Source organism: Acanthochromis polyacanthus, chromosome 8, assembly GCF_021347895.1.
Source record: "Acanthochromis polyacanthus isolate Apoly-LR-REF ecotype Palm Island chromosome 8, KAUST_Apoly_ChrSc, whole genome shotgun sequence".
Lineage (NCBI taxonomy): Eukaryota > Metazoa > Chordata > Actinopteri > Pomacentridae > Acanthochromis > Acanthochromis polyacanthus.
This window is the reverse complement of record NC_067120.1, coordinates 20,971,376-20,994,646: the sequence shown is the minus strand read 5'-3', so window position 1 is coordinate 20,994,646 and position 23,271 is coordinate 20,971,376. Positions and strand designations below refer to the sequence as shown.

General features: G+C 40.0%; 3 protein-coding genes and 1 non-coding gene across 4 annotated transcripts in view; all 4 read left to right on the top strand.

Moving 5' to 3' along the window:
• The window catches only part of pik3c2a (phosphatidylinositol-4-phosphate 3-kinase, catalytic subunit type 2 alpha), a 51,222-nt gene extending 40,959 nt beyond the window's left edge, over positions 1-10,263 (top strand). The window contains exons 25-33 of the mRNA XM_022202621.2: positions 1,207-1,363; positions 2,623-2,732; positions 3,258-3,465; positions 3,601-3,725; positions 3,969-4,086; positions 4,178-4,259; positions 7,726-7,832; positions 7,932-8,057; positions 8,194-10,263. Of these exons, the coding sequence (XP_022058313.1) occupies positions 1,207-1,363; positions 2,623-2,732; positions 3,258-3,465; positions 3,601-3,725; positions 3,969-4,086; positions 4,178-4,259; positions 7,726-7,832; positions 7,932-8,057; positions 8,194-8,376 (1,216 nt within the window). The 3' untranslated portion in view covers positions 8,377-10,263. The remainder of the gene's footprint in view (positions 1-1,206; positions 1,364-2,622; positions 2,733-3,257; positions 3,466-3,600; positions 3,726-3,968; positions 4,087-4,177; positions 4,260-7,725; positions 7,833-7,931; positions 8,058-8,193) is intronic.
• A 3,928-nt stretch (positions 10,264-14,191) lies between these two features.
• Positions 14,192-17,838, top strand: rps13 (ribosomal protein S13). The gene is made up of 6 exons (XM_022202623.2): positions 14,192-14,285; positions 14,752-14,800; positions 14,897-14,975; positions 16,109-16,278; positions 16,717-16,817; positions 17,764-17,838. Exons 1-6 carry the CDS (start codon positions 14,263-14,265, stop codon positions 17,795-17,797), a joined length of 456 nt encoding a protein of 151 aa, XP_022058315.1. The 5' UTR covers positions 14,192-14,262; the 3' UTR covers positions 17,798-17,838.
• On the top strand, positions 16,995-17,127 carry LOC127535297 (small nucleolar RNA SNORA19). The gene has a single exon (XR_007944145.1). It is a non-coding gene; the product is annotated as a small nucleolar RNA SNORA19 (small nucleolar RNA).
• Positions 17,839-18,150: 312 nt separating the features above from the next.
• ppp1r15b (protein phosphatase 1, regulatory subunit 15B) lies at positions 18,151-22,855 on the top strand. The gene is given in 5 exon segments (XM_051952099.1): positions 18,151-19,093; positions 19,663-20,145; positions 20,148-20,972; positions 21,672-21,706; positions 21,917-22,855. Coding segments are annotated over 5 exon segments (1,716 nt in total). The 5' UTR covers positions 18,151-18,930; the 3' UTR covers positions 22,127-22,855.
• The last annotated feature ends 416 nt before the right edge of the window (positions 22,856-23,271 follow it).

Below are 23,271 nucleotides of genomic sequence, written 5' to 3'. Positions count from 1 at the left end.
TGCGACCTCTCTGCTCCCACAGCCGTCATGTGGAGTTCACACTGAGCATAAATACTGAGCAAATCCTTCGCTTTGTCCACTGACAGTTTAATCAAGGTTATTCAAACAAAAGGACTGTCCTCAGTGTCGACAAAAAGAGAAAACAGTGTTACTTTTTGTGTTTTTTTTAAGCTGTAGCTGCACTCCAGACTGATGGTTAATTTAACTCTGAATAGGTTTTGCCGTTTTTCTTTTCATTCATTTTACACCTGACAGTAAAAGGCTTTGAGTTTTTTCCTTTTTTTTTCTTGACGGAGTAGTCATCCACAGTAAGAATTATGGCCGATTAGGCAGTTTTGTTTTTTTGTTTTTTTCATGAAGATAAGACATTTTTTGTTTTTCACTTCAGGTAAAGGTACTAAACTATGACTCCAAAACCAAGCTCCAGACCAAACCGTGGGTTTTCTAAACTGTTGTGAACCGTTGCACCCCTAGTATGTCAGTATTTTTATTATTACCAGGTAGTCACTAGAGTGTGGATAGAAGGTATTGTATGAGCTGATTTTAGCTGGGAATGTTATTCTGCAGAATTGTAAATGAATACACCCACTTTTTTTTTAAAGCACTGACCTATTGACTGTCCATTACAGTGATGAGAACAAAGGCGTTAGAGCTGCTCCATGTCCTGCTTGTAATGTGTGCTTAAGTGCCCATCACCAAAACATTGAATATGATGCTTTTGTTTGATTTCATGTGGAGCCCTTTAATGTTGTATCTGCTATTTTATTTCAGATTAAATGTACTGACACACACAGCCTGTAGAACAATAAGAAACTGTCTAAATAATTATAGTCTGACACTCAAATTACTCACGATTCCTTTGCGGGTCTCTGAATTTCAGATGCGGGAGCTGCTGTATTTCTGTACAGCAAGATTAATGTACGTTTTCAGGCATGACCTGGTTTTTCCACTGAGACGCTCACATACTGCCCAGGTTGCCTGAGTTACAGCTACACTCATCTATTTTTGCCCCTGGGGTATCTTCTCTCTGAAGTATTTACAGACTTTGTAGTTACTTGCTGTATTTTTTTTTTAGTTGTTTTGCCAGTGTTCAGAGATCTAAACCAACAGCCTTCCATATTCGAGCCTCTTTCTCTAACTTCTTGGCTCACTCAAACCAGAGGCTGAACTTAAATCTTCCTGCCTCCCCTCCTTGTTTCCCATCAGAGACCGGGCTCCCTTCGTTCTGACCTCTGACATGGCGTACGTCATCAACGGAGGCGAGCGTCCCACCAGTCGCTTCCAGCTGTTTGTAGACCTCTGCTGCCAGGCCTACAACCTCATCCGCAAGCACTCCGGGCTTTTCCTCAACCTGCTGTCGCTGGTGAGACAGAACACACACCATACATATGAGGGTATAGCAAGAATATCTGAGCAGGGAGAATACAGCACAGTTTGAGACAGTTGCTTGTATTAAGGAGGAACAGATGGCCTGTTTTTTTTATGATGCCTTGGTTGAAGTAGTTGTGAAGTATCAGTACTATATTTTTATTCTCTTGTCTTTATGCTGCTGCTGACTTTGCTTTTTATCTTAACCATTGTGTTGTGTTCTTTCGTTTTTTTTTGCTTTCTTGCCAGTTTTGGAATGAAAATGTCCACCTAGTTTACTTTTGCACCTGCAAGAGCAAGAATAACAAGATATGCAAACAGAAAAAATGCACGTGTGCCTTTATAATATCTGTGCTTCACTGTTGCCCCATAAATGTCTGTTTCTAGAATGTGTTGCGTACAGTAGCCAGCTCCTTGTCATTGCTGCATTTTCACTGTATTTGTTCAAGAGACGAGTGCATGTGTTTAGTGTAGAAATAACTTTTGGATCATTTTTGGAGAATTTAGTTTGTAGTTTGAAGTGCTTTCCATGATACAACTCACTGATATAAATGGGTTAGAAAAAATAATAGAGCCCCATGTTTGTGTAAAACAGCTCAAACACACCAGAAGCTTAGCCATGCAGTTATATCAAAAGCTAACTAAAGCAGTTTAATGAAAATGAGTTTGTGAAACATGGGTGCATTGTGTAAAAGTGCAATAAAATAAAATGAAAACAAAAGCAGTGAACAAAAATGATGGTAATCTTTGGTATCTGAATTTTTCCCAAAATGACAGATTCATCAAGCAAAGTGACTGATAGCACAAAAAGATGGATTTTTAACAATTATTTTTCAAAGAAAATTGTTTAATACTGTTGATTTACTTAGTTTCCGTCCTTTAAAACTGACAGGACAATAAATTTACCACTGCAGAGCTCTTGTCAGAGAGCAGAGTCACAAATTCTGTTGGGTTTCTGTACTCAGGGAAGAACATTAATGTCTAGATGGCTGCTGCCAGCTAGTAGTTTCTTACATTAAAAGCACCCAGAAAGGTAACATGAGTAGTTCCTCCTTTTACATAGCAACACGAATATTGAAGAACGAGCTTCATTTTAAGATTAATCCTTCTCTTACATGTGCTGTACATGCAGATTTTATGTCATAATTATACTGTACAAACAATGGTAAAACTACTTTGAAGGCAAATCACATAAAATAGGTATTCAGACTTCTGTCTTCATCTCTTCAAATGTCGTGTGTCTGTCTGCCATAGATGACATCGTCAGGACTCCCAGAGCTGACTGGCTCTCAGGATCTAAAGTATGTGTTTGATGCCCTTCAGCCCCACAATACAGACGCTGAGGCCACCATCTTCTTCACCAGGTACATATGTCAACTTCTGCTCTCCCAGCACTGATTCAGACTGATCACTCCTCAGTCATGTTTCAGTGAAAATGTGTCATGTCAAAATGTTTGAGGTAATGCCACAGACTTTTTTCAATCCTCAAAGTTTTTTCTTTCCAGTTATTTCCATGTGACCAGCTGGTGTTTAGGCTACACTTTATGTTTTTAATAGAGCAAAGTTCAATTCTTTTTTTCTTGTCTCTTTCTTTGTTACAAACTCCAAATCCACCAGGTGGCAATACAGGCTCAGGAATAGCTGCTACCTCACATAAGGACAACAAAAGAATCTGCAAACTGTAACAGGCCTGCTTTGTTTTTGTAAGATCAGTCGGACTGGACTGAAACTAGCAAGTTGTAGGAAACTGTTCTTTTCAAAGTTTTTGTTGTCAGTTAAAACAGCATATAGACATTTGTGCTTTGCATTGTTGAAAAAATTGCCTTGTTTTGCTCTTATTTCCCTCATATTTTGTCCTTTCTCCCTCCATCTCTCTCCTCCTGTCTCAGGCTCATAGAGTCCAGTCTGGGAAGTGTGGCCACCAAGTTCAACTTCTTCATCCACAACCTCGCTCAGCTACGATTCTCGGGTCTTCCGGCCAATGATGAGCCAATCCTGTCTTTCTCCCCAAAGACATACACTCTGAAACAGGAGGGACGCATCATCCACGCCTCCATCTTCTCCTTCCAGAAGAGATACAACCCCGACAAGCACTATGTGAGTCCCACCAATTTTCATTTTTATTTAGTTTCATTCATTTTTGTCTTCCACTTTCCCATTTGAGCCCATGCATGGATTTAACTGACTGATAAAACCAGACTTCATGTTTGTGGTCCTGTGCTCTCTGTGCAGACGTACGTGGTGAGGATCCTGAGGGAAGGGCAGAATGAGCCTCAGTTTGTCTTCCGCACTTTTGATGAGTTTCAGGAGCTCCATAATAAACTGACCATCCTCTTCCCTCTCTGGAAGCTGCCAAGGTAGGCCATCGTCTCTACTAAGGATAACTGTATCGTTTTTCATCTAACAATGTGTTCGTCTGAATTCAAAACAATAAATATATAGTGCCTTTCTCTACAGCTGGCTAGCCAGATACTTAACTAACACACCCAAACTACAATTGTGCTATCACCCCAATAAATAATTTGCTTTTATATCAACCTTTTGTGCAGATGCTAGAAGCAGATTAATTAAATATACGTTGCTTCTCTGTTCATCTCCAGTTTCCCAAACAAAATGGTGCTCGGTCGCACCCACATTAAAGAAGTAGCAGCCAAGAGGAAGCTGGAACTCAACAACTACGTCCACAACCTGATGAGGAGCTCCACAGAGGTCACCCAGGTACACACCAGCACACACACTCCGTATCAGCCCACTGAACTGTTAGTCACCAGCACCAGTCGATTAAGTAATCTCTGCTGTCTTCTTCCAGTGTGACCTGGTCTACACCTTTTATCATCCAATTGCACGGGATGACAAGACAGAAGGTTTAGATGCAACGCCCAAAGCAGCTGGTAAGTGCCTACACATTTGCTGTTCTTTTTTAATAGTTCTATTTGTCATTCTTTGCAACTGAAAAACACCAAATGTGAAATGAAACTTCTTCCACACTCGGTCAAGATAAAATAAAGACACTTGTTAAAATACATCATGTGGCCTCTGCTGCTCGGTCATGTCGATTCTCCCTTTACAACATCAGGAAGATCACAACCTTCCTGTGTGAACATGCAACACAACTCCTGGTCCAGCCTCTCATAACATCATGCTTCGACTGCTGCAGCTCCTTACTGGCAGGCCTCCCCACATGCATGGCCAAACCTCTGCAAATGATCCAGGATGCAGCAGCACGTCTGGTTTTCAACCAGCCACAAACGGCACGCCACCCCGCTGTTCAGATCGCTTCACTGGCTTCTAGTTTCTACCCACATTAAATTCAGAATTTTGACACTTGCATTCAAAACTACAATGAAAACGGTTCCCTCCTACCTGCCAACAAAAGGTGCCTGATACAAGCACCACAACAGGGCCGGTCCACAGCTAGACTCTTCTCCTCTGTGGCTCCCCGATTTTGGAACGAGTTACTAAACTGTGTTCAATCTGCAGATTCCCTCTCAGTTTTTAAGAAAAGACTAAAAAAACAGCTCTTCACTGAACACCTCTGCACTTGACAGACTGCAAAATAAAAAATCCTATTATGTCTGCACTGCCTGTAGACACCATCTGCTAAATGAAATTATAGAATTGTGAAATTGTACTTCATGTACAAAAACCTGATAATACATGGTTTTTAAAGAACTTAAATCAATATCTCACAGACACAACCATCTCAGTGTCCGTCACTTGTCCTTTAATGAAACAAAAAAAAGGTATTTGACTTTTACTGCAATGTGAAGTCAGCACATTTTGGATCATTTTGGAGAATTTAGTTTGTAGTTTGAAGTGCTTGTTTGTATTGCAGATTATGTCTTACCAGCATTTTATTTGATAACTTGTTCCCAGTGTTTCCCCTGGGTTGAAATGGCCAAAGGCCCTTGCCTACACCCAATTTTGAAAATCAAGATGCAAAATGGGGCATTCTGGCACAATTTGGAGCACATTTTGTTGTATTTGTAGCCATTTCCAGAAACTAAATTAAATAAAATTTTCATGTTTCTTTTCTAAAAATTAGTGATAGGGAGAAAATATGACAAATATAAACCCACTTGTCCTTGCGATCAAAACATGGCTATTATATTCTGGTCAGATTTCCACAAGCCATTCCAAAATGCCACATCAGTTCTTATTACAAATTTGAAAAAAATGACAAAGGACTTGAATCTGGAATCAAGTGGTGACTTTTACTTTTTTTCTAAAAACAACTACATGTTAGGTACCAAATTCCCACTTCATTTTTATTTATAATAAAAAGGTTATGTCATGATCTTCATTTTACTTAAAAATGTGAAAGAAAACTTCAACAATGGGTTAACAACTGGTTTTCTGAAGGAGTTAGTTCTGTTTTCAAAACTGTTACCTTTTTGAACACAGAACTAGAATTTGAACACAGAATTTGTTTTGCCATTGAATGATATAATTTCGGGCACTCTATAAATCATTTTATCAAAAGAAACTAGGAACTTTATATTCCGTTGAAATCATTTGTCTCGTTTGTGAGAACGGGTTTTGTCGTGCCTAAATGTTTTAACAGGAGCCATTTTTGCAGTCACTGTCAATTCGTATCGCCGCGGACAACAAAACAGTAAGCAAACTCAGTAAAAGAAGCGAGATCGATGCCTACACTGCGTTGCTCACTTTATTTTGATGACATGCGATAGTTTTGATACTTAATTTGACATATGTCTGTGATACACACCTGCTTTTAGCCCCGAAAAACAAAACGATGGAGCGCTGCCGCTTCTTGTCCGCCATGCTTGTTGACGCTAGGAACGTTCGCCAATCGGAACGACCGACATTTGAAACACGATCTCGCGGGATGTCATACGAGAACTGAGTGTTACCGACCAACGGGGATGTGCCTTGCTGTCTTCACCCACGGCGAGAAAAGGCTGCCATTCTGGCTTGTTGATTTCAGCGGCAAATATACCAGACTTATGTGTCAATGCTTTCTAATATTTAGCATTACTTTTTTTTTTTTTGCGCGGACCAGTGAGGCGGCAATGTCGGCAAAATTGTAATGAGGCGGTGGCCTATACCAGTGAGGCGGCCCTCCTCGCCGGTCATATAGGAGGGGAAACACTGATTGTTCCACATCATACACATGTAATTACTCCACCAAGGAACGCAACGGAGTTATGTGATGATCGATGTACATTTATCCATCTGTTAGTTTGCATTGGATTTGGATGACATTTTTAAGGAAGTTCAGAGATGACACAAGGAGACCAAGTAATTAGATTTTGGCAGTGATGCGGCTTATAGTCTGGATCCACAGATTTGTTAAAAATTTCCCTATCATTGCGAGCTAGTGGCAAGGCATCACTGTAACCATAACAACAAGTAAATGCTTCGTCAGCTGCCTGCTGACAATCACATGAATCATGCAACGACTGGGCAGCTTTGGCATAATACTGCGCTCTCTGAGTGCTTTTGTTGTTGAATAAGGTGCTGTTGTATGCTACATGGATGAAGCACCACAAGATCATCTGCATACATGATGTGTTTCACAAGAGTATGACCAATCGTGCTCCCAATATTACATTTTTTCAAATTGTAGATGACCACATTTCTAATGCCAAATTTGGCTGAGACACTATTGCCCCATTTTAGTTGTACTGAGTGGTGCCCACACCAGTAAGCCAGAATTCTAAAAATATATATTCTGGTTACGCTTTTTGACTCAATTTACAGGGGGTGAGACTGTGCCAATAAAAATGAGAAACTCGACCTGATTTAAATCTGACTGCCATCCCCATTGGCGTAGTTTCCTTAAGCAGTAGTACAACAATCTCAGCGCTTCTGTAACACTAGTAACACCTCCCTGGAAGTCCTATTATATAAACACGTCAAGCACCATCTGCAATGAGTGCTGAATCTTGTCACTGTCAAAACTGTGATCCTTCGACTTGAATTTCATGGTAGAGAAGAGGAAGAAGTTGAAGTGAGGCAAATCTAGCAAATAGAGTGGGCGAGGAGCCAGGATTGTGTTGCTGTGGCAAAAAACCTTTGTGGCGGCCGGACACAGTGCATGGAAGAACCAGCATGCCATTAAATCACAGTTCAGGTTGTTTGTGTCGAATGTTAGACACCACAGGATGTTACAGTAGAACTGTAAACTCTGGGAGGTTGCATTCCTTGTGTGTGTGTGTGTGTGTGTGTGTGTGTGTGTGTGTGTGTGTGTGTGTGTGTGTGTGTGTGTGTGTGTGTGTGTGTGTGTGTGTGTGTGTGTGTGTGTGTGTGTGTGTGTGTGTGTGTGTGTGTGTGTGTGTGTGTGTGTGTGTGTTGTATTTCCAATTTTCTGACAGTGATGTCTTATTGTTGCAGAGCCTCCACTGAGTCCCACCTCTGGCCGAGTGGAAGGAGAAGTAAAGCTCTCGATCTCCTACAGGAACAGCACGCTCTTCATCATGGTCATGCACATCAGAGACCTGGTAAGCACAGCACTGATTTCAAACACATTCCTATTTTATTCTTTCTTTTCTTGTTTCTCCACCTGTTGTCACACAATTAAATCTTCTCCTCCCTGTCAGGTTTCTGAAGATGGAACAGATCCCAACCCATATGTGAAAACTTACCTGCTTCCAGATCCACACAAGACTTCCAAACGCAAGACAAAGATCTCGAGGAAAACCAGGAACCCTACTTTCAATGAGATGGTGAGGAAAAACAACAAATGCCTACATTTTTAGTTTATTATATAAATTTATGTATTTATTCTTTAAATGAATAACTTTATGGCCAACAAGTAAAACAGACACACTTTGCTCACTTTTCTGGCTTTTCCTCCCACAGCTGGTGTACAGTGGCTACAGCAAAGAAACCCTTGGTCTACGGGAGCTGCAACTGAGCGTGCTCAGTGCTGAGTCACTGCGTGAGAACTACTTTCTGGGCGGCATCACGCTCAGACTCAAAGACTTTGACCTCAGCAAGGAGACGGTCAAGTGGTACAAACTAACGGCCGTTCCCTACTTCTAACCCCCACCTGCCTCTGACTCTGCCTCTTCAGACGACAGCAGCTGCATTCAAATCATATGGGAAAAGTGGCAGATGCGACCTTACTTGAAAATACTGGTCACCTCAGCTTTCAGTTCTTAAAAACACTACTCCAGAACCTGGGAGTCTGGAGATGGACGTGAATTTGTTTTGGGGGGATTTGAGACATCGTTATCTTTGAGGTATAAGCAGCAATATTTCACTTTGAAATCTAACAAACCAAATTGACCATTTCTTTCACATGAATCTTGGTGTAATTAGTTCTGTTAAGACGTCATAGCAAAATACAGCTGTGCTTGTTGCTGAAAAGCATGTATCACAAACTACGTATATGTTGACTTGATTCTGCTGAATTTTATGAGTTTGCATGTAATTATCATGTTGCTCCAGAGGTTCTTCCCATATGGCATGAATGCGTTAAAAACTCTCTCAGACGCACCCTCAAAGGGCGACCAAACAGGCCATTTCACAAACCCTGAAAGGGGAGCATGGTCTCTGTTCTTTACTGTTTTTTTTCTCCCTTTATAACTAATCAAGATTGTTTTTGTGACAAACAATCTCCTTATTTCGTCTCTCTTTTTCCTAAGTATAATGAAGAACTGTAATGTTTTGTACATTTTGATATTAGAGGACCAAAACGGCTTACTTTCAGAAGAGTATATATAGATTGACACATTTATTTTTTAAGGAATAGAAAAGGGGCTCATTTTTACATTTTCCTTGTTTATTTTCTATATAGACAAGTAGAAGGCATCAGGGTTTCCTGCTTTATAGCAGACACTTCTGGGTAGAATAGTTCAACAAACCAGATTCCAGGAAATCATCAGTGACCTTATGATTCCCCAAAAATGTGCCAAACGTAATGAAAAGGACGGTAAATCAAACCACTCTCCCAATTAGGGAGCTGATCAGGGTGCCTTTGTTTGTGCTCACAATCTCTTTTTAATGCTCAACTTGGCCTTATTACTATATATATTTTATTAACAATGTGATATGTCCTTATTAAAGAAAAATCTATATTCTATAAAGCTCTATCAGAAGTTCTTCCAGAGCAGATCTGTTGCCAGACCGGAACCAGAGAGGTTTTTTGTAACAGTGGAATGCCACTAAATGCACACTACTCTGTCTTTCGCTCGTGGTATTACTTGACTATTTTCACACAGCACACCTTAAAGGGGAATTTGTATCATAAGCTTCGGAACACATTCTGGCTCTGCTCTGGATGGAGATTATGGTTGGCCAGTAACGCTGATCAGAAATCAGTTAAGTGCTTCCTTCATGTGGTTCAAAACAACTATTCAAGAACTGCGTTGCTCCTGGATTCTCGACGTGAGGCTGTTTCAGCTCAGGCAGCAATACCGCACTCACTCCCAGTGCCTAGGAGGGGTGTAATGACGCCGTGATGAGTGACTGGGTTCAATGTTAGCAAAAACTGCCAGTGAATTCCAGGACCGGCCTGCTTTTATGAGTGGTAGAAGGTTCTGAATGTTCTGAAATGATGCAGATCAGCGCTGAAAAGGCAACTATCCGAAAATATTTTCACAAAAAGGGAACCAGATCCTGAGCAAGAGATTAGCTGCTTTTCTCTGTACTTGCTAACTAGAAATCTAAAGTTGTTGTTAATGTTTAATAAAGAAACTAAGATGGATTTATCTGAAAGGGTTTTTAAAGATCTACAAGACAGTCATGATGTCACACTATGAATATTAGTGGCTTGTTCCGCTCTTTTAGTAACTGTACAAAGCAAGCAAGCAGAGTTTGTATTAACATGGCCAGTTATTTATTCTTAATTGGTGACCTCTAGCCCGAATGGATCAGTGTGTACTGTAATCCCTCTTTCCTAAAGCAAATTAAATGTTTTTGGAGCAACTGTGTGTCCTTTTGTTGTTATGTATGAAATTTGTTGGATGACTGTGAATTTAATGAATTTCAGACACAGTGTCGGCCATCTTACATTGTGTTATTATACATACTGAACAAAAATATAAACACAGCATGTAATAATTTATTAACTTCTATCCAATCTTTTTATTGTAGGGGAATAAGTATTTGTTGAACACAAAATGGAGTGGTTAAGTTGGCAGACATTTTGGGGATTGTGTTGCTGTAGACATTCATCAAGAGACGTCTGAAAGACTTTCTTAGACAATAAATAGTGGAGATGTAGACATTCAAATTCCTGGTTATGGCCAAAACAGCTGTCTCCTGTCTTTCTCTTGCCGTGTGCCATCTTGTCATTTGAATAAAGTTGCATTTAAGGGCCCCTTTAGAGCTACTAGCCAATATCTGATTATTGTCCTCTAAAGCCACCTCACCTGATCAGGGAATCGATTGAGTCTGTGGATGTGAATTTGCCTCAAACAGCTGAAAAACGTTTTGTGCACAGTTGTCTAAATTTGAATCCTTTGCTGACAACATTAGAATATAGATTTGAAGTAGTAGACCATTTACATGTTGCAGTTATATTTTGGTTCAGGATGTTTTAGTCCCTAAAGGTCACACTGTGTGTAAAACGTGAGGATTCTCTGCTGGTAAACCAGGAGCATCGCATGACTACAGCTGGATGAAGAATACCTCCATTAATATAGGTGAGACTTTTGCTGGTTCAGCTTTACTTTATTGTATTTTATTAAGATTTTTCATGTTCAATTCAGCTCAAAGACAGTGCAGTCACCAGCCAACTTCATGATTCCTTCATTGTTTTCTGTTTTGCATTTATTATCAAACCACAAAAATAGAATTTATTCTCAGCTTAGAAATAGCTCATAATAACAGTCATAATTTAGTAACAGTGCAGTAAACACAGAAATTAGTTACAAACAAAATACAACCAAACCTAAATGGTGACAAAACAAACTATAGAAAAAATAAAAGTAAAGAGCACACTGTAAAACAAACAAAATACAATTGTATGTTTCTAAATTAAATATTGTTTTATTTTGTCAGTACAAACCAAATTAGCTTTCTTAAGAAATACTTCATGAAAATTGTTTGTTACTAACGTACAGCGTTCTTATGTGCCTTTTTAATAAGTTTCATACTTCCATCGATCAACCATTTCACTTCCCAGCCACAAAGTTGTACGTCTGCCTTGTTTGAGTACAGTGGTTATTAGGCTACAGTTAGATGACAGAATCGAAAAAAGTCTTTTGACCATTTGAACCATATCATAGTTTAGCATTTGTGTGTGATTCTTTCAGTGTTAGATGTCTTAACTGAACTGTTGCATTTGTGAATGTCTGTAAAGTTGTAATTTAGGCTTTAGTTTTAAAAACTGCTCCAGGGTTCAGGACACGTATTTAGGAACCCACTTGCTACCTGTGTCACAGACACTACAACCAACTGACATACACACGTGGACAAAATTGTTGGTACCCCTCAGTTAAAGAAGGAAAAACCCACAATTCTCACTGAAATCACTTGAAACTCACAAAAGTAACAATAAATAAAAATTTATTGAAAATTAAATAATCAAAATCAGCCATCACTTTTGAATTGTTGATTAACATAATTATTTAAAAAAACAAACTAATGAAATAGGGCTGGACAAAAATGATGGTACCCATAACTTAATATTTTGTTGCACAACCTTTTGAGGCAATCACTGCAATTAAACGATTTCTGTATTTGTCAATGAGCGTTCTGCAGCTGTCAACGGGTATTTTGGCCCACTCCTCATGAGCAAACAGCTCCAGTTGTCTCAGGTTTGATGGGTGTCTTCTCCAAATGGCATGTTTCAGCTCCTTCCACATATGTTCAATGGGATTCAGATCTGGGCTCATAGAAGGCCACTTTAGAATAGTCCAACGCTTTTCTCTCAGCCATTCTTGGGTGTTTTTGGCTGTGTGTTTTGGATCGTTGTCCTGTTGGAAGACCCATGACCTGCGACTGAGACCAAGCTTTCTGACACTAGGCAGCACATTTCTCTCCAGAATGCCTTGATAGTCTTCAGATTTCATCGTACCTTGCACACTTTCAAGACACCCTGTGCCAGATGCAGCAAAGCAGCCCCAAAACATTACTGAGCCTCCTCCATGTTTCACCGTAGGGACAGTGTTCTTTTCTTCGTATGCTTGGTTTTTGAGTCTATGAACATAGAGTTGATGTGCCTTACCAAAAAGCTCCAGTTTGGTCTCATCTGTCCAAAGGACATTCTCCCAGAAGCTTTGTGGCTTGTCAACATGCATTTTTGCAAATTCCAGTCTGGCTTTTTTATGAGTTTTTTTCAGCAGTGGTGTCCTCCTTGGTCGTCTCCCATGAAGTCCACTTTGGCTCAAACAACGAGGAATGGTGCGATCTGACACTGATGTACCTTGGCCTTGGAGTTCACCTTTAATTTCTTTGGAGGTTGCTCTGGGCTCTTTGGATACAATTCCAACGATCCGTCTCTTCAATTTGTCATCAATTTTCCTCTTGCGGCCACGTCCAGGGAGGTTGGCTACTGTCCCGTGGGTCTTGAACTTCTGAATAATATGAGCCACTGTTGTCACAGGAACTTCAAGCTGTTTAGAGATGGTCTTATAGCCTTTACCTTTAAGATGTTTGTCTATCATTTTTTTTCGGATGTCCTGGGACAATTCTCTCCTTCGCTTTCTGTTGTCCATGTTCAGTGTGGTACACACCTTTTCACCAAACAGCAGGGTGACTACTTGTCTCCCTTTAAATAGGCAGACTGACTGATTATGAGTTTGGAAACACCTGTGATGTCAATTAAATGACACACCTGAGTTAATCATGTCACTCTGGTCAAATAGTTTTCAATCTTTTATAGAGGTACCATCATTTTTGTCCAGGCCTGTTTCATTAGTTTGTTTTTTTAAATAATTATGTTAATCAACAATTCAAAAGTAATGGCTGTTTTTGATTATTTAATTTTCAATAAATTTTTATTTATTGTTACTTTTGTGAGTTTCAAGTGATTTCAGTGAGAATTGTGGGTTTTTCCTTCTTTAACTGAGGGGTACCAACAATTTTGTCCACGTGTGTAGAAGAAGCAATCTGGGGACCTTCCTGAGGACAATGTGGAGCTGGAAATAGAACCACAACAGTCACTAGCCCACCTGAACTACAGTCAGTCTTCCTCATGCATGAAATTGAAGCAATGTTGTTGTTTTTTCTTAATTTTGTGCTGTATTAGAAACTTTATGTTGATCAGGTCCACACCACAGAACAGAGCCTCAAGACTTGGTGAAGAGAACTTGTAAAAACTCTTTGCAAGTTCATATTGTTTATCAGTGTAAAGTCCATCATCTTTCTACCTGCACAGTAATTACTAATGTCAATACATACACAGTACACTAGTTATCAGCAATCATAAAATAAATGGCATCTTTGTTTATCACTGTTGAATTAAACTCTTATGAATGAATATGAATCTGTCTTGCAGACTATTTGTGACATCTAACAAAAGCAGAAACAAATTATATATAAATATTATTTTAAATGACAGAATATATAATCTCATGACTTTCTTATACTTAAATGTCACTTGTATATTGAATGATGCTTTGTGAAATATTTTATAAATACCCATAAAAACAGACACATATTTCTCTATGAAAGAATTCCTGAAATACGCAAATGAGGCGATACATGTCTAAAAAAATATACAATCATTATTTGAACAGGTTTCTGTTTTAAAAATTTAAAAAACGCAATTTTAAACAATGCGTATTTTAATATAAATTGCCAGAGATACAAAATGTAATTATTAATTTGTTTAATTCGTTTATTTTCATAGTTTTTCAAGACCACACAACTTAAAACGCCGACAAAAAAATTCCGGCCTGCGTCATTGCGTCACTTCCGACGCAGGCGCAAAATACCATTTTGTGTCGCGTGTGCGGCCTCTCTTCCTCTACCGCCATCATGGGTCGCATGCACGCTCCCGGGTGAGCTCTCTTTTTATCGTTAAAATAGATAATTTTATGTCGGTAGATCGGCATTATGTGCCCAGTATAGCTTGTAAACATGTTCTTTCTGACTGAGGACCAAAATAGACTCTTTTATTCAGCTTTTTAGCGAGAAATTGACTTAGATACCCTCCCCGTCAAATCGACATCCACCGCCACCTAGCCTGCATTAGCAATGTTAGCACGCTTGTGGCTCACCATGATTTTACTCCCTCAGTTTAACTTACAAATGTAATTACTTAGATATATCACACAGTCACAACCCAGATGTGTTTTCTTTGAGATTAAAGCATTGTTACCCAAGCACTATGGTAGATTTCACAATATGTAGCAGTAGCACGAGTATGAAGCTAGCGACAACCGGCCCATCAACGCTGGAAAAAAAATCAGTGAACTGTTGTATGGTTTGCTTTTGCTTACCAAACTTGTCTTTTTTCCTCTACAGAAAGGGCTTGTCCCAGTCAGCTCTGCCTTACAGGCGCAGTGTTCCCACTGTGAGTATACACACATTCTGTTTTAGCTGAGCATAGTGATTAGCAAACTATTTGTGAGCCAGTGTGATAGCTAATGTTCCGAACGTGTTTTTATAGTGGCTGAAACTCACATCTGATGATGTCAAAGAGCAGATCTTCAAGCTGGCCAAAAAGGGTCTGACTCCCTCTCAGATCGGTAAGTGTTAATTTATGAAATAGTTGACATTTAACACCAATTGCTGTAGTCTTGCGTTTCTGACACTGAAAATGCAGTTGTTTAATAGAGGTCTGAGAAACTGTATCTTTGAGTGTTTACTTACCCTTACGATAAAAAAAAATTATACCTATGGACATAATTACAGTATATGAGAATTTTACCAACATTGGACTTTGTAGAGGTTTACCTCTCGAATGATCCCCAATCTTGCAAATTTAACAAACAATTTATATTCTCTTGACAAAGCAATTGTTATAAGCTCATATTTCATATGTCAGGTGTACAGTATAACCTGCACAGTCACAACTGTAACACTTGTTGAAATAACCATGCACTTCACTAGTTTCAACAGGACAGAAGCCACTTGGCAAAACAATCACTTTTTTTTTATTTATAGTTGTGACAATTGACAAGTTATGCAGTGGATTATGGTTATCATTTCATGGTTTTCTTTTTTATCGACACAACAAGACAGTGGGTACTGTCATTAGGATGGTGTGCTACATCAGGTACCCAGTAAGCTTTGCTGGAATGCAAACTGTTGAACTGTTAAACCACTGTGCAGCTCAGAGCCAGCAGAGCTTTACACCAGGTGTGGGGAGGAAACAATGGGTATCTTGAATAAAGGGTCAGAATGATGGTGTGGAATTAACTTTGGATAACCACAACCTGGGTGAATGAGAACCTACACAGACAGATGGTGTGGAAGTTTTCCTCGTAATGGAATACTAGGGTGGACATACGGCACATCATTATTTAATTTAATATTCTGTTATTGTTCATTTGAGCTGTGCAGAGCTAAAGTCAAAAACTACAAACTTCGCCATTGTGTGCAAAAACTTTATGTAATAGGTCTTTGTTGGTCTTTTGGCCAAAGTTTTGAGTCTGTATTTCGTTTGGAAGAAAGAATTTCTAGCCTGGCAGCAGCACAGTGTTACTGTTGTTTCGAAATGTGGTTTTAACACCATTTACTTCTAATCTTAAAAAAGATCTGTTTGCTTTTGAAACTTTATGTTGTTTTTTTTTCAATTTTGAAATCTTTGATGCATCAAGTAAAATGCTGGTTTGTGAACAATGTACAATGTTTTAAGCCTGTTTGTTGCTTTGTCCAGGTGTGATTCTGAGGGACTCCCATGGTGTTGCCCAGGTGCGTTTTGTCACTGGCAACAAAATCCTGAGGATCCTGAAGTCCAAGGGCCTGGCCCCTGACCTGCCTGAGGATCTCTACCACCTCATCAAGAAGGCTGTGGCGGTCAGGAAGCACCTGGAGAGAAACAGAAAGGTACAGCAAAGCTTGGTCGATTCGCTGGATCAGATATGAAAATGTTAATAGCTGAGTTTATTTAGTTGTGAGTTTTAGTTGTTGTAGAGTGGCATCAAGGGTCGTTTTCTTCAGTTATGTGAAGATTTGTAGGAGTTGTAGTCTCTCCCATGTGATGCTTTTTGGTGGTTACTGTAATATGCAATTGCCACCAAATGTTACTATAACTTGAGGTGAAAAAAGTTTTAAAATTTAGAGGGTTACAATGTGGAAATTAAAGTTTGATAATTTGATTATGCTTTATCTAAATCTATTGGGGTTGTTTCTTTTTTGTTAAAGAAAATGCTCATTGTGGTGGTATTGAAATGAAACTGCACTGGTGAATGCGCTTGTGACAGACTGTTATTGGAGTTTACATGGTTGGATGCACACATTTGGTATTTTGGTATTTACTTCCAGGACAAGGATGCCAAGTTCCGTCTGATTCTCATTGAGAGCAGGATCCACAGGCTGGCCCGTTACTACAAGACCAAGAGAGTACTGGCCCCCAACTGGAAGTAGTAAGTATTGGTTGTGCTTTTTGGACACATTTCTTGTATTTGGATTAAAGCATTTCCTTCCAACATTTGATTATGCTGGTAAAATGTAACTATACAAAGTTATTACAAACAGTGACAAAATTAAACTGCTTTAATGCTATAACCCTCCTGTCCTTAATGGGCTGCATGTATGCAAAAATGCACAATTCATTGTCCTGCTCTTTTTTTAATATAAGAGTAGTGATATTTCTGTTGTGCTAGAAAAACAGCTGGAGGTAAATTAGCAGAGTGGCTACCTGGTGCCATCTCTGCCAGTCCCCTTCACACAATTTACTGTCATTCAAGCTATTTATGTTTTTTTTTTTTTTTTTTTATCATTCTTGGAACCAAATATGTAGATTATTGTTGGTCCCTTTTTAATAATGCCAGAAATGGTACAGACTGGCAAAGAGAGAGAAGGAACAGATTTATTTAAACATATAATTTCAATTGGTGATGGTTGTTTCAGTTGAACCCAAAAAAGAAATGCATTGTAGAAACGCTTGGATTTGTAATCCCCCTATGTATCATTTACAAGCACAATATGAGATTGAATAAATTATTCGGAACACACAGTACTGTTGTTGCTTACAGATAAGTTAGATGTAATCGATCTAGCTATTGATTACATCAAAAGCTCAGACTCCTCCTGTGGGCACCTTCAAGTGCAGGATGGTAAATGAACAGATAATGAATGACAGCGTATCAAAACACAGTTTTTATAATACAAAGTAACTGATGAAAATGTTAGACAGTTAGACTTTAGAATCTCATCACATCTGATTACTACTGATAGTGTTATAAATGGTTGATGAAAGGTTTGTGCTTATAAATTATCAGTAGGGGGGGCTAAAGTGCAGGATCTTGTTTACTGTTGGTAATTTTAAGGAGTCCTGACTCTAATGGAGCTTTTTCTTTCTGTTTACAGTGAGTCCTCTACAGCTTCTGCTCTGGTGGCATAAACTCTACACTTTTGGATTAATAAAACAGTTTAAATTGGGAATTGTTTGGTTGTCATTTTTATATAAGCAAGTTTAAAAAGATAAGTATCAAATTTGAGGTGTGGTGAAGTATTTTTGCTGTGGTGCTGAATAGTTGGTCTTGATTTAATCATAGTTTAGATATTTCCTGTGTATGGGAATGTAAACTATGAACCACGAACCTATTGAGATACCAGTGACGACGTTAGGTCTGGGTGTGTCAGACTAGCTGTAAATATTTTATCAGCTTTGGATTTTTTCTCCTTATATGAATAAACAATCCTGGATCTATTCATGTGTCCTCAAAAAAGGTATGATATAGCTGATCCTTTACTGTTATATGGTTGCTAAAATTACTAAATAGATATGCATTTCTAAGTATTTCTAAAGCATTCAGATTGACAACCACTGGGCTGGGAGCCTACAGTCACTGATATTAATGTTGAACACCGACTAAGTGTAGAAAGAATCTCGACCTTACTTTGACTAGCAGTACTGCCTCACATTTTATCTGCATTTTACTCTGAAATTGAGCAATTATGAAGTTAGAATCTGAAGACTGCTCGGTGATAAAGTGAAAGTTTAAAGTGAAAGCTGTAGTAATTCCCAAAGATTCAAAACAAACATTACCACCACCCTGATTTCTCTTTTTAAAGGCTGGTTTCACTGAGGTGCAGGGGACTTAGGAAGGGCTTTCCCGGTGATCGTGGAAATTACGGGCACTTTCCATGCGTCATACGTTACGTGAAGTGAGGGCGGGACTTGTTACGTGGTGAGTGACAGCTGCTCTGTCGAATCACAGCGTTGCCTGACCTCACTATGTTTATTTTAACGGCTGGTGTTGCAACAGCGAGACATTCACTTCGACTACAACAACGACAACAACACCGCAAATAGACATGGAGAAACTACACGAAAATATTTGACGAAGGAGATCAAAAAATGGCACGGACTTGCCGGAAAATGAAGCGACAGCATATCGACGCTTATCTGTCACCGACAAATACGCGAAATCTCTTGGTTTTCGACGAGGAATACCAGAATACGTGAGGATTTTTCTCAACAAAGCCGCCGTAGTAATCCGAAGAAGAAGAAGCAGCGGAGGAGAAGTAAAAATGGCTACGACTGTTGGTTCCGTGAAGGGCTCCGAGCGGACGTCTATGGAGAGGTTCGGCAGCGGAGGGATGGCGCTTCTGCCTTGGACTAAACAGATGCTGACCGTGTTGTGGGAACAGCTTCGGTTGCTGGTTCAAGTCATTTACTACTCTTTCATGTCAGGTAAGCATCAAAAATTTGAACGTGTTGCTTTGTTTCTTTCACTTTGTTCATTTCGTTTTACCGCCCTCACTATAGAGACAAAGTTTAACCGTCGTGGTGTGTTTACAGTCACTGACCACCGAGTCGTTGTAGGACAAATACTCTGTCTGCTGCCACGTAGGAGACATTATAAACGATACAGTGAACTGTGTTAACCCTCATAGTCTGATAGTAGTTTGTAGCGCCCACGTATTGATTTTTTAAGGCTACAGTGACACGTTCTTCCCCCAGCTTGTACTATTGGACTTCCTGTACTTCATAGAAATAAAGTACTGAAGAACTACACTGAGTCATTGTTAATGATAACAGGCTACGAATCGGGAAGTTAATTTCTGCTGTCAGATTTAACAATGTAAAACTAATACAATGCCACCTTTCACCTGGAGTAATATAACAAATATAGTACAACGCCACCACCTGACAGTCGGAGTGAAAGAGCTGCTCTCACAACTACATCCTCAAATGTTTTACTTTTCAATCCCTCTATGTTGAACTTCAGTCCACTCTATTTATTTATTTATTTTTTACAGTTTTCCAGATGTTCAGGTTCGAGGTTCACGTTCGGATCACAGATGAGACGGGTCAACACATCCAGCACATGACCACAGCAGCAAACCCAACTGAATCCTTCCTGTTCTCCTCGTTGTTTGACGGCGATAACGGAGTCATGGTCGGTGGTTCAAATCCTTTATCTAACTTCTGTGCTGACGAGGCCCTGCTGTCCGGTCTGCGTGCTGACGATCTGTGCTGTGGACTTGTGGACGACTTTGTGTCCAGAACAGCTGGTAAAGAAGAGGGCATCTTTCTCGGACACCAATCCACCTGGAAAATGGGCTTCCCCAGCGACTGGAACATCTTCGTGTCGAGCAGCGACAGCTCCGGTTCAAACGACACCTACCCAAAGAAAAGTGAGAAGGTCTTTAAACAGGATACGATGAAGGAGAAAGTTTTCAGACAGGACACTTCAGAAGAAGAGAGAAGCTCTCACTGGAGCAGTGAGGAAGACCAGACGTAGTAGAATTTGAGAGTGAGGAAAGTAAGGCGCTTTGGGAGTCTCTGTCCAAATCTAGTGACCCTTACAACCCCTTGTTTTTCTCAGCCTGCATTTCAACCAGCCCAAAGATGGGAAAAAGTGAAGTGAAAGACAGCAGTGCTTCTGACTTTATGTCAGTGAACAAGGCCGCCGAGGAGATGTTGGGGTCTCGAGGCCTGAATATCTGGGTCAGCCGCTCTGACAGTGAGAGCAGTTGGAGCAGCTGGGCCAGCTCAGATGGTTCCACCCCTGACATTGACAAGGAAGAAAGCGAGAGGCTGTGGGAGTTCTTCAGCAGTCCTGAAGACCCTTACAATCCCATGTGCTTCACTGCATGTACAGTCAGCAAAACCACTCTTCAAACCACCAGCACACTCTCTGAACAACAGGCCTCACTTCCTGCACCTCCCTCCAAGTCTGAGACAGATACTGAGGAGAAGGAGAGCAGCTTTCCTCCTTCATCTGAGGATGATGACGAAGAGCAGCTATGGATGTCTCTCTGTCAAAAGGATGACCCGTACCACCCTCTGAACTTCCAGGCCTGTCTCCAGAGCTCCTCCTCAACAACAACACTCCACCGCAGAGAAGATCCAGATTCCCTTGATGTCAACTTTGAGAAAAATCGCCTAAAAAGGGCAGAAAACGGGCAAAAGGATCCCAAAAATCGAGAGCCTCCAAGCCCATCCTGGCAGAGAGACAGCTTAAACCTCACTCTCATCCAGACAAACCCTGATTCCATGGAAAAGACCTGGACAAACACCTCCAGGGGAGAAAAAGGACGACAAGGCCAGCACTACTCAGAAAAAGGTCATTATCTATTAACAATTTATAGTTCGAACGGGATCATATATTAAAGGAAACCATATGGAGCTTGAAAGTAGAAATCTCTTAGACCACAGAGCATTAAAATAGACTTAAAGACCTCAAGAAAAAAGGTTACAAATGTTACTCTTTTACATTATCAGCTGTAGACCTAAGAGCTTTGAAAAGCAAAAATGAAAGTAATTTAGAAATGTTTTCACATATAAAGTGAAAGCATAATTTCCCCCAAATGTCAGAGTTTTCAGATCTAAGACAGACAGCTTCGCCTTTGGACTGATAACACCCGTCAGTCTCTTTGGGCCAAGCAGATACAGCACACATGTGACCACATGTTTTAAGTTGGTCCATTAATATCACTTGGGAGTGTCCTCTGCTGACTGTTGCAAGCTCTCGCGAGTCAAAGTCACAGATAAGAGTTATTTCCTGCCTCAGTACACACACTGTAATGCAGGGTGTTTAGCTGAGTTGTTTGTCGTCGGTGAGCAACGCTGCTGGTCGTCATGACTAAGCCGGTCATGTGACTCCAACAAGTCAGCAGAGAGTTTGACTTCCACATGGACTAAATGAAGTTGCAGCAGCATTGCAAAGTCTGTTTAAAAGGCTTGTCAGTAGACACAGTGTTACATCAGATTCAGAAAATACAGCCAGTGTGTTTATTCTGTATACGTGTCTGTCTAATAACAGTTAGTGTTGGAAAGCCCATGGTGTCAGTTGTGTCGGTTTTTAATTTGTAGGATATTTTCACAAAAGCATTGATCTATATAAAGCTAGCTCTGAATCATAACCTTCCTGTCAGTGACTCATATTTTAGTAGCTTTTTATACCTCTAAGCAAGTTGGAATCCCAAACAAAATGTGTGTAGACCTCGTACCACTAGCCTGTTGAACAAATTATACTGACTTCTTGTTTTCGTTTCTGCTCGATTTCAGGTGCAGTTTTCTCCTCTAGTCAAAGTCCATGTCATGCGGTCCTGGCCATTCGCTCGACAGGCGTCTCGTAAAGGACACTGGGAAGAAATGGCACGAGACCGCGACCGCTTCCGGAGGCGGATTAGGGAGACAGAGCAGGCCATTGGCCACTGCTTCACCCACTCACACCGAGAGAAGATCCAGGCGTACCTGGACCGTGCCTTGAAATGAATAAAAGGTCCTGAACACTGAATGTTTTATTTCCTTTTTGGATGACAACTTGTGATTGGTTGCAATGCAACAGTGATTTTGATTTAGGCCAATTAGATATTTGATGTTAGGCCAATCTAAATGTTTGGTGTCAAGTTGAACAACCTTGTACCTCAAAAGGTTTTTTACATTGTGTACCTGTTGCACTGACTGACACTTTCTCATATTAACCTCAGCATTAATGTGTGGAATGTTGTTTTTGTATGCCTTATATTCTGACCTAGTAATGTAACTTATTTATGCCCTATGGAGCTTGTTGTTTTATTTTTTACCGTGGGTTTGTACGTGTTTTTTATTGTGTGAAGAAACCACAGTGGTGAGTGTAGATGTTCAAAGTAGAAAATGGTGATATCATAAGAAAGCAGAGCTTGACAGTACAAAGTGTTTTGAAAAGTTTTACTTTAGCATGATGGACACACATCAAATTCTGGTGCAATTTTCGTCTGGCTGTTAAAAAAATTTCCACGCCTTGGTATCTCTGTTTGTCTTGTATTTTCTTCTATTACGGCACATAATTGTGGCTGAGTGTAAAGACATCTTTATGATTATATGGCTGAAAACATTCACAACACTTTGTCTCATGTGACCCACTCAGCTTCTCGTGGTAACATCATGCACATCAACAATTTGTCTGTAGCAAATTGATCTTTAGGTGCTTTGTTAAATCAATAAAAAAAATGTTGAATATAAGTCACGGTTTTGTGTTTTGAATTGGTCAACCCGACAAAAATTTGAACATGAAAGGTTAATTCCATGTTGAATACCTGCTTGTATTAAACCATGCTTGCAGTGAAGAGGAGGCAGAACACAAGGTCCCAGAAGTATGGAAACAGCACAGGAAGTTCTCATCTGTTAGTGTATTATATCGATTTAGGTTGAAATGCTGCAGAACAGCCACAGTGTGTGAATGACATGGGACTGTTACACACACCCAGTTTCAAAGCCAAACAAACCAGTTTAACCTCTCACCTAGCTGGGTCACGCCCAGTATGCTCAGCCTGAGTGTCACATCTCCTCCACATTTGTAAGAGTATTCGCCTGTGTGTGACTTCAACCTATGCAGGAAACACCGTGATGTGGTTTGCTTTGTCCGTGCTTCACATACC